At 37.7% G+C, this 11,545-nt stretch overlaps 1 protein-coding gene across 4 annotated transcripts in view; it reads right to left on the reverse strand.

The window, feature by feature from the left end:
• MTRF1 (mitochondrial translation release factor 1) overlaps positions 1–11,493 on the reverse strand; it is a 47,247-nt gene extending 35,754 nt beyond the window's left edge. For 2 of the 4 annotated variants that reach the window (XM_082675912.1, XM_082675913.1), the window contains exons 1-4: positions 11,071–11,493; positions 6,221–6,312; positions 4,355–4,436; positions 3,127–3,234 (exon numbers count right to left, since the gene is read on the reverse strand). In XM_082675912.1, the coding sequence (XP_082532038.1) occupies positions 3,127–3,234; positions 4,355–4,436; positions 6,221–6,312; positions 11,071–11,488 (700 nt within the window). In that variant the 5' untranslated portion in view covers positions 11,489–11,493. Of the gene's footprint in view, positions 1–3,126; positions 3,235–4,354; positions 4,437–6,220; positions 6,313–7,445; positions 7,494–11,070 lie in introns of all 4 variants that reach the window. The other 2 variants (XM_082675914.1, XM_082675915.1) reach the window with 2 other exon arrangements.
• Between the last annotated feature and the right edge of the window lie 52 nt (positions 11,494–11,545).

The raw sequence follows: 11,545 nt of genomic DNA on the forward strand, positions 1-11,545 counted from the left end.
CTGAATATTCTGTAATGGCCTATATGGGAAAAGAATATGAAAAGGAGTGGATATATGTGTATGTATAACTGATTCACTTTGCTGTACACCTGAAACTAACACAACATTGTAAATCCACTATATTCCAATAAAAAAATAAAACAAAATAAAATAAAAGTTCTTTTACTTTCTAAAATGTCTTTATTTTATTTTGCTACTGAGTTAATGTAACTAAAAGAAATATTTCCCAACCATTGTTTGGGCTGCTCTGGGCACCTGAAACGGAATCTCTCTTCCTGTTATTAAGTTCATCTCCCTTTCATTATTGAAAGTTGAATTCAAAATATACGTCTCAGCGATTACATTCTCTCTTTCATATGCTGGTGTTTCTCATTACATTCTTGAAACTCTCTCCTCTCCTGCTTCCAAAATATTATACTGTTCTCATCCCTTTTCCTGCTTCTCTGACCCCTCTTTTTCTTTTGCCAACTAGTTTATCTTTCTAAATACGGCCATTCTCCAACGTTTGGTACCCTGAATATTCCCTCTCTATAAACTCTCCCTCACTTATTCTCTCTCAGTATCAGACATTATCTCTGTGCTTACAGCTATCAAATCGCTCTCCTCAATTCTATCCTCTCACCAAAGCTCTGGCTACACGACTTCAGCATTTACTGGATATTTCTAAAGGAACGCTCACTATAACAACACACATAATAATTCAAAAACAACTTTCACTGTTCTGCCCAAATGGAGACGGCCTTCCAATTTCTATTCCATTCAATGGCATGAATGAATATCACAATCTTCCCAGCTAGAAAGATTAGATCCCTGTGGCTCGTCTCCTTTGTATCAGAATAAACTAATGGGATGTAGTGTGGTTCTGGATCAGACAGACTTAAATCTAATCCCAGGACTGCCATCACTTATTGTGTGATCTTGGATTAGTTACTTACTCTCTGAGCCTAGACCTTCATCTGTAAAATGGGATTAACAATACCCAGGGTTGTGAAGATCAAACGACACATACTGCACGCAGGACATAGTGGGCAAGCAATAGATCTTCTTGTCAGTTACAAATTTTGCTCATTCTTCACCTGAAGTTCTCTCATATGTGTCCCCACTCCCAGTTCTAACTCTTAGTCATACCTGGATTACTCTAATAACCTCTCCGCCATCTGCCTTAAATCTAGCCTCTTCAGTCCATCTTTCACACTGCTGTCAAAATAATCTTCTAAAAACAAACTTATGGTTGCCAAAGGGGAAAGGAGAGTGGGGGGAGGTATAAATTAGGAGGTTGGGATTAACATATACACACTACTATATAGAAAATAGATAACCAACAAGGACTTACTGTATAGCATAGGGAACTATGCTCAATATTCTGTAATAACCTATAAGGGAAAAGAATCTGAAAAGGAATATATATATATACATACACACACATAACTGAATCACTGTGCTGTACACCTGAAACTAACACCATATTGTAAATCATCTATACTTCAATAAAAAAAGAAAAAAGAATCTTCTTAAAATAGATATTGATCAAATCATATTCTTATTAGCAAAATCTTCAACAGCTCTCTAACAATCAAGGCCTGTCCCGCTTTAACGTCTGCTCAAAATCTACTCTTTTGAACCTATTTCCTCTCACTTCTCATCACAAATATCCTCTGGTTTAATTGGCTTCCTCACTTCTACACACACAGCAAGATCTTTCCCACCACCATGCTGTTGCTCAAATTGGTCCTTCCATCTGCTCTCGTTGGTCTTCCCTTTGAAACCATGTACCTCAGACTGGGACTTGAATCCATGTGCTGGGACTCGAACCCAGCCTAAACCCTGATTGGGACTTGAACCCACATGGCTAGGACTCAAACCCGGCCAAAACCCACAGTCTTCCAACTGAGATCACACACCTGGTTTTAGGACTTAATGAAGCTCAGGTTCTTGATGTCTCATCACAGAAAGAATTCAGTGAGAGGCAAAGTGATAGTAAGAAGTGGATTTATTTAGAGAGAGACACACTCCACAGATATAGTGTGGGCCATCTCAGGAGGTGAGAGCAGCACCAGGGTATGGGGTTGTCAGTTTTTAAGGGGTGGGTAACTTCATAGGCTAATGAGTGGGAGGAGTATTCCAGCTATTTTGGGAAGGGGGTGGGGATTTCCGGGAATTGGGCCACCGCCCAATTTTTCATCCTTATGGTTGGCCTTGGCACTGTCATGGTGCCAGTCAGTGTGTCATTTAGCTTGCTGATGTATTACAATGAGCATATACTGAGGCTCAAGGTCTAGTGGAAGTCGACTTGTCCACCATCTTGGACCCATTGGTTCTCATCAGTTTATGTCATGTGTTCAGGCTATGTCATTCTTTCGAAGGTTGCGCCCTGCCCGCTTCCCTCCTGTTTCACCTTTCCTAGCCACTGCCTGTATTTCAAATCCATATGACGCACAACCTTACTTATGCTCTATACTTGTTTTCATTTCCCTCGATTGTTTAACTTACATGAATCCTCTTTCCCCACTTTGATAATTTGTGGGTTATTATTCATCGGCCCTCTGTCTACTATAGTGTATCTTTGTGTAACCAAGCAGACAAAAACTTCCAGGTGGATTAAGAGAATTGAACAAAAAAGAATTACTATCAGATGTTCTGATTTAACATACTTGAGTATTTAAAAGTTTAAAGACTCACATTGGTTCTTATTGTTTATGTTGTCTAAGTTTTTATCAGCCCAACTAGGGTGGGAGCTTCTTGAAAATAAAGACAAATGACTAACTTCTTCTGCATTCCCATAAACCTCCAACACATCATTAGTACTTCAGAGTAAAAACCTTAATACATCTTGGCTTTGAACAACAGAGCAATGATTTTTCAGGCGAGGCATATATCAACCCTCCACAGGGAAAGTTTCTCTAATTCAGATACTCCTTCCTAGGAGGATACTTCCTTCCCTCCCACTCTCTTCTCCCATAGTAAGAATTCTACTATAGTAAGCCACTGTGATTGATGAGCCCATGTCACAGTATTTAGTAGATATAGGTCAAATGTTTTAAAAAATGGGACAACATGGTTCTAATCAATATCAGAAGAAAAACAACTTCCAGCATCATCTATGGACAAATCCTCAAACACACCTACCATAATCAGCTGGTGTATAATTCACAAGTTCAAATTTCCAGTGTTTGTAGCTTGAATAATTCTGATACATATCAAATATTTCCCGGGTAAATTGTTGGCAGATATCACCTAAGAGAAAATATAAAAATATTCAGTCAGCACACATTTCTCCAAAGAAGACATATAGATGGCCAGTAGGCACACGAAAAGATGCCCAACGTTGCTAATTATTAGAGAAATGCAAATCAAAACTACAATGAGGTATCACCTCACACTGCTCAGAATGGTCATCATCAAAAAGTCTACAAACAATAAATGCTGGAGAGGGTGTGGAGAAAAGGGAACCCTCCTGCACTGTTGGTGGGAATGTAAATTGGTGCAGCCACTCTGGAAAACAGTATGAAGTTTCCTTCAAAAACTAAAAATAGAGTTGCCATATGACCCAGCAATCCCATTCTTGGGCATATATCTGAAGCAAACTCTAATAAGAAAAGATACATGCACCCCAATGTGCATAGCGGCACTATTTACAATAGCCAAAACATGGAAGCAACCTAAATGTCCATCAACAGAGGAATGGATAAAGATGTGGTACGTATATACAATAGAATACCACTCAGTTATAAAAAAGAATGAAATAATGGCATTTGCAGCAACATGGATGGACCTAGAGATTATCATACTAAGTGAAGTAAGTCAGAAAGAGAAAGACAAGCACCATATGATATCACTTGCATGTGGAATCTAAAATATGACACAAATGAACTTATTTACAAAACAGAAACAGACTCACACACATAGAAATCAAACTTATGGTTACCAAAGGGAATAGGGGGTGGGGAGGGATAAATTAGGAGTTTGGGATTAGCAGATACAAACTACTACATATAAAATAGATAAACAACAAGGTCCTACTGTATAGCACAGTAGGATAGAAAATATTCAATATCCTGTAATAAACCAAAATAAAAAGAATATGAAAAAAATATTCATTTATAACTGAATCACTCTGCTGTACACCAGAAACTAACACAGCATTGTAAATCAACTATACTTCAATAAAAAATTTTTTAAAAATCAGCACAAATTTCTTAGAGAGTCCTCCTTAAGTAAAAACCCCTTAGGAGTTGAGAAATGACTACTTCCGAAGTGAAACACATTTAACAGACTTTTAAAGTTACAGTGTGTCATATCAAGGTAACATTTAAGTATTTTTTAAGATCATTTACAATAAAATTATTTTATTGACCTCCAGTAGTTCTTCCAGATGTCACCTCTAAAATAACATCATTTTTGTCATATTTCTCCTTTGGCACTAGACTCTGGAGAAGCTGAAAAAGAAAAAAAAAAATCAGTATTAGTGTGTATATTTTCCATGGCATACTGCTATTCCTTGAACTTAGATAAAAGACCCCCAAATACTAAAAAATCAGTAATTAACAAAATCATAGAGCATCTCAAAGAGGTCTGGTCCTAAAATGCTTTAATAAGTAGACCTAATTAGGCCTAAAATAAATGATGATTCATGTTAACAATGAAGTTACTTGTTGGCATATTTTCTACAACGCTATCAAATTATCTTAATTTTCTAAAATGCAAAAGTTTAGATCAAAGGCCAGTGTTCCATTCAATTTTCTTCGAATTTTGCTTCTGATTAGTCTTAAACAGTAGCTTCTTTCATCTAATGAAAGAAGTAAGCTCTGAAAGTCTTCATTTGGAGAAAATGAGGACTTTTAACATATGATTATATATTCTCTCCCACAATAAATGACAGCGGACGGACACCAGGCCGTGCCCTGTCTTCTCAGCAGAGTTGCTGTTTAAAGAGTAGATTGAGGACTCCCGAGGTAAGGCTCAAATAGTTTCTCAGTGTGACAAGAAAAAAAGGGGCTTTCTAATAAAGAAAGCAACCAACTTACCTCTTAGGAAGAAAAGGGAAGCAACTTTATTATTACTAAAAGGTCTTTCAAATCAAACTGAAAGCATCTATGTGTCATGATTCCCCCTACCGACAATTTTTGAAATAGTCCATCTCTGCTAGAAATGATATAGCCTGCAGGAGAGAATAGTAGACTAAGAGTCAGACGTCCTACATCTGCTTTTGACTAGCTGTTTAAATCAGTGAAAACAATAACTGATACCTCCATCCTCATCCTCAAAAAGTCCCTCTAGAGATTATCATACTAAGTGAAGCAAGCCAGACAGAGAAAGACAAATATCATATGATACTGCTTGTATGTGAAATCTAAAAAAAAAAGATACAAATGAACTTATTTACAAAACAGAAATAGACTCACAGACATAGAAAACAAACATATGGTTACCAAAGGGAAAAGGGGTTTGGGATTAACATACATCCACCACCATATATAAAATATATAACCAACAAGGACCTACTGTATAGCACAGGGAATTATACTGAATATTCTGTAACAACCTATAAGGGAAAAGAATCTGACAAAGAAGATGTATGTATATCTGAATCACTGTGCTGTACACCTGAAACTAACATAACATTGTAAATCAACTATACTTCAAGGAAAAAAATGTCTCTCTACTGGATTCCCAGGGTAGGGAAGACTGAAGGTAGGAGGGTGGCAAATATGACAAAGGGGAACATAGTACATAGCACCGTATTTTCATTTTCTTGTAGACAAACCATCCATTGAGCTAGAAGGGACTAAAGACTTGTATTAACCCACTGTCTCTATGCCCTTGGATTCATTCCATTCTATCCTGAATGCAAATTTTCAATCCTTAATTAACCCAGTTACCATGTACCACTCCCTCTTCCTAAGACTTAAAACCCCCTGACTCTACTCCATGTTGAAGTAAATTTCTTCACTAGCATGTGTTCCCTTGTCTGGTAACTTAATAGATTCAGCTTTGGAATACTTTTGTCTGGGGTGGGGTGGTTTCGTTCCTTGCCAACACAATCTCTTCAATCTCATTCTGTAGTAAATGACAGCACTAAACCCAATATTATCAATCATCATAAGAGAAGACTTAATCAACTGGTGTTTGGAAAATACTTTGAGCAGCAAAACATAGTCTAGCAAGAATAGTATTCCTTTACATTAACATTGCTGAGATTAGTTTACCTCTTAAAACATACCTCACTGTATAACATGTTGATTTTCTGAAGAATGGTTTGCCTCTCTTCCAAAGCAAGTTCTTGTAACTGCTTTTCATCTTCTTTATTTAGACCTACAAACCATCGACAGAAATAATGGTAAAAATGTTTAAATACTTACAAAGAAATTCTTAAATAGCTATCTAATCTCTACCTACTAGGTTTTATTTCAGTTGTGAAGGCAAGGGATTATACAAAAGAACAGAATAGTTAGAGAATGTAAAGTATTTGCTAAGTGTGTCCAAAAAACTCAGTGTGAAGACAAATACGATCTTGCCCCAACGAGCTGGTGATTTGAATGTCTGTAAGTAATTATAGAAATCAGTGATAAATCAAACAGGTTTAAAAAGGGACTGGCTAATTAAATGTAAACCCGAATAAGCTAAGTTTCAGGGTAAACTGGGGTGACCATTTCTTGTCTAAAGCTGGCAGCCATTACCCAGCACACTGTGAGTAATGTAGCATGGCTAGAACCTCCTCTTTTTTTTTCAAGAGAAGTCAGAAATAAGACCTCTTTAAAATTCTGAAACCTCTTGAAATGTTCATACTTAGTAAACATTTTTTAAAAACACCACATGGGTCAAACAACCACACATCCTTGCAAGCCTCTGCTTTATGGAAAGAACGGTCATTTTCACATCATTTCAAAGCAGAAAGTTAAATCATGGAGCTCTAATAACACAAGCTATCAATGAGATAGTGGCCAAGTAGGGTGGATCCCATAACCTTTGACTCCATTGCTTTAGATGCTCAGAGATTCCATTTGTCACTGGTGATGTGTGCTAGATGAGGTAGAAATTTTTAATTCTTAAAAATAAAGAAGAAAATAGAAATGAAGACTCATAAAGGAGAGAAGGCTCTTTAAAATTCTTTTCTAGTCATGGAAGTCATGGGGGTCTGGCGGGATTCTATGCCTCATTCCTGCTTTCAACATTTCACACTTACTCTGTGCTAAATACTCTGCCAGTTGCTGGGGACACAAGGATGAATAAAACATGGTTCAGGGCTAAAGTGGCTCAGTCTGGTGGGAAAGGTGGACACATTCACTTGATTACAATACGTGGTGTGGGCAGCGCCATCGAGGCCTAAAGGGTGGTCTAACCCAGACTTCAACCCTTAAGGAAGGCGCCTAGATAAGGTGCCATCTGAACTCAATTCTAATTATGGATCACCTGTTGCAGAATTGTAGTATCGCTACTGGCCTCACCTTGTGCACATAAGTCTCGGGTCAGAGGTACCAGAAAAACCTGCTGATCTGCAATCATATAAAATTATTTTTGTGGCTTTTTATTATTTACTGAACTGTAAGATCCAATCTAGTTCAATTTCACTGTACCAACAGATTCAAGAGTCTATTATACCTTATGTTTGGTGCTGCAGGAAATAAAGATGAATAAGACACAGGCCCTGTACTTCCCTGGTGGCGCAGTGGATAGGACTCCATGCTCCCAATGCAGGGGGCCTGGGTTCGATCCCTGGTAAGGGAACTAGATCCCACATGCATGCCGCAACTAAGAGTTTGCATGCTACAACTAAGACCCAGTGCAACCAAATAAATAAATAAATAAATATTAAAAAAAAAAAGAGGGCTCATGTCGTTTAAAAAAAAAACAGGGAAAGGGACTGAAGTTAAGACAATTACATAATGGATCAGAATATAAAACAGAGAAAGGCAATCATACTTGTTTTACAGAGGGGAGTGAAGCCAAAGGATGATATTCAAGCCATACTTTGTAAGCAGACTGAACTTTAAGAAGGTGAAATTGGTGGGTTAACAACATGAGCAAAGACATAGACATGGGATGGTCTGAGTATATTCAGGGAATGGCAGATTGTCTGTTTTGGTTGGAAGGGAGAATACGCAAAGGGAATTAATATACCACACAGAGAGGTGGGGGTCACTCGGCAGAGACTATTAAATGCCAAGCCAAGCAATCTATATTTATAGGCAATGGGAGTTACTGGAAATTCAGAGCAGGAGGGAAATATGATTAAGGTTGTACTTAGGCTGGGAAAGCTTGTAGGTGAGACTACAAGTTAGGAATTTATTGTAGTCATCTAGGACTGGGATATAATGAAAATATAAACTAGTGGAAAGAATAGAAGAGGACTCATGCAAGATACATTACAGAGGTAGACCCTATTGGACTTTGAATCATTGTGCAGTGGATAAGAGCAGAGGCTGTGGAGTCTCCTTGATTGGGTTCAAATTCCTGCTCCTCTCCTGACTGGCTAAGTGACCTTTGGCATTTTAACCTCTCAGTTTCTTCATCTATAAAGTGAGAATATTAATAATAATTTCTACCTTATAAGGTCACTGTGAACATTTCAAATGAGATATTTGCAAAATACTTACCTTAGTGCCTGGCACATACTAAGACTTAGTAAACGTAGCTATTATCACTATTATTATAAAATAGCAGAATTGTAGAAGAAACTTTAGAAGCAAACTACTAATACTTTAATCCAATCTACTAATATTACACATGATACAAACGTGGCTGAAAGAGGTTATGTCAATTTAATTTGGAAAGCATTTAGTAAGCTCCTATTATGTGCAAGCAACTTTCCCAAACTAATTAATTACAAATTTGAGTGGTATTACGCGAAAGAATAAAAAATAATCCTCATTAAAAGAGGTGAGAGGGAATTCCCTGGCGGTCCAGTGGTTAGGACTCTGCACTTCCACTGCAGGGGGCACATGTTCAATCTCTGGTCAGGGAACTAAGATCCCGCATTCCTCATGGCCAAAAAAAAAGTGAGAGACTCGCAGACCACTAATAGGAGGCAGAAAAAGGTAAGGCTTTGGACATCCAGGACTTTACAGGTATAGCTGTGACTGGCCTCGATGCTGCTTAACATCTCTAAGGCTTAATGAAACAGGATGGAGCACAAAAGAAAGTTTATAAATTAAACTAAAAGCCAATAGCAAGGAACCTTCCTGGTGGTCCAGTGGTTAAGACTCTGTGCTCCCAATGCAGGGGGCCTGGGTTCCATCACTGGTCACGAAACTAGATCCCGCATGCTGCAACTGAAGATGCGGTGTGCTGCAACTAAGACCGGTACAGCCAAATAAATAAATATTAAAAATAAAATACAATAAAAGCCAATAGCAAAATTTGGATCGGGACTTCCCTGGTGGCGCAGTGGGTAGGACTCCATGCTCCCAATGCAGGGGACCCGGGTTCGATCCCTGGTCAGGGAACTAGATCCCACATGTACGCCGCAACTAAGAGTTTGCATGCTACAACTAAGACCCAGTGCAACCAAATAAATAAATAAATAAATAAATATTAAAAAAAAAAAAAAGAGGGCTCATGTCCTTTAAAAAAAAAAAAAAATTTGGATAAATGTTGAATCCCAGGTTAGTCCATTATACTTTTCTCTCAACTTCTGTATATTTTGGAAATTTTTCATAAAAGAAAAAATGTTAAGGCAATAAAATATTAAGAGATACTAAAATTAAAAATTAACACCTCTCACATTATATATAAAATTAACTCAAATAGATCAATGACCTAAATGTAAGGACTAAAAATATAAAACCCTTGGAAGAAAACTCAGATGTGAACTTTTGTGACCTTGGATTATGCAATAATTTCTTAGATATGTCACCAAAACACAAAAAAGAGAAAAAAAAGATAAACTGAACATCATCAAAATTAAAAACTGTGGTGCTTCAAGGGACAACCCACAGAATGGGAGAAAATTTTTGCAAATAATATATCTGATAAGGAACTTGTATCTGTAATATAAAGAACTCTTACAACTCAATAATAAAAAGACAACTCCATTAAAAAATGGGCAAAGGATCTAAACAGTCATTTAAGCAAAGGTGATATACAGCAGTCAACAGGCACATAAAAAGACACTCAACACCATTAATCAGGGAAATGCAAGTCAAAACCGCAGTAAGATACCACTACACACACACTAGGAAGGCTAGAATCGAAAGGGCGGATCACAAGGGTTGGAGAGGATGTAGAAACACCAGAACGCTCATACACTGAGGATGGAATGTAAAATGGTTCAGCCACTTTGGAAAACCAGTCTGACAGTTCCTCAAAAGGTTAAACATGGAGTTACCACACAACTTAGCAATATATGTCTACACAAAAACTTGTACACAAATGTTCATAACAGCATTGTTCATAATAACCAAAACAGTGGAAAAACTCAGTAACAACTGATGAATGGATAAATAAAATGTGGTATATCTATACAATGGGACATAATTCAGCAATAAAAAGAAATGAAGTACAGAAACATGCTACAACATAAATGAACCTTAAACATATGCTAAGTGAAAGAAGCCAGTCACATAGGGTAACATATTGTATGATTCCATTTATATAAAATGCCTGAAATAAGTAACTGTATAGAGACAGAAAGTAGATTAGTGGTTGTCTAGGGCTGGCAGGGATCGGGTGGATTGGCATGGGATGGCTAAAGGGTGCAGGGTTTCTTTTTGGGGTGATGAAATAATACCCATACCATATAAGCCCTCTGACGGGGTAGGAATTGTATTTTTGTGCCCCTGGTATGTAGCACATAGGACAGTGCCCAATAAAGATCTATTAATAAATTAAAAATTCTGAAAAGGTCAATATTTAGTCTCCCAGACCCTAAGTGCTTCTTGGCAAGTACCACAAGGACCTCGGTCTCTTAGTAGTTGCTCTTTAGCAGCTGAAATACTTCAAACACCCAGAGTACAGAGTCCTGTCCTTTCTAAGTGCAGGGCTTACTATGTGCAGGCTTTTTAAAAGACTGTTCAATATACCTTTAACTTAGAAAATCAATCCTGTACTTGTACACACACATCTTTTACCTACTTTTACACATTGATTCTAATTCTTCAATGGCTTGTTCAGCCTCCTGAATTTCTTTGTAAATGACTGCAAGCGGAGCCAGCTCAGCATGACGTTGATTCAAGGACCTCCGGTCCCCTTCACTCACAGAGATATGCTGCAAACAATGATCAAGTGTTTGGTACTCCTTACTCAGGTCCTCCATGTATTTCTGTAGTCCTTTATGCTTCCAGAGCATCCTGGTATCTTGATGACAATATCTCCTGGACCAATTCTCACTTAACAGACAATGGAGAATGGGATTCCTGTTTCGTCTAAAAACCCACAGCCTTGTGTCAAGAGGTATCTGTGTAAGTTGATGAGAATGGAGATGGACATGGCACTGGTGGTGACCATTAAGACACGGATGTCTAAAAAGCCAAACAAACAGGTGACGATTCATTTCAGCATCTGAAACAAAATAAACACAATCTGAGAAATATCAACTCCACAGATATAA

Source organism: Grampus griseus, assembly GCF_964374135.1.
Source record: "Grampus griseus genome assembly, chromosome: 18".
Taxonomy (NCBI): domain Eukaryota; kingdom Metazoa; phylum Chordata; class Mammalia; order Artiodactyla; family Delphinidae; genus Grampus; species Grampus griseus.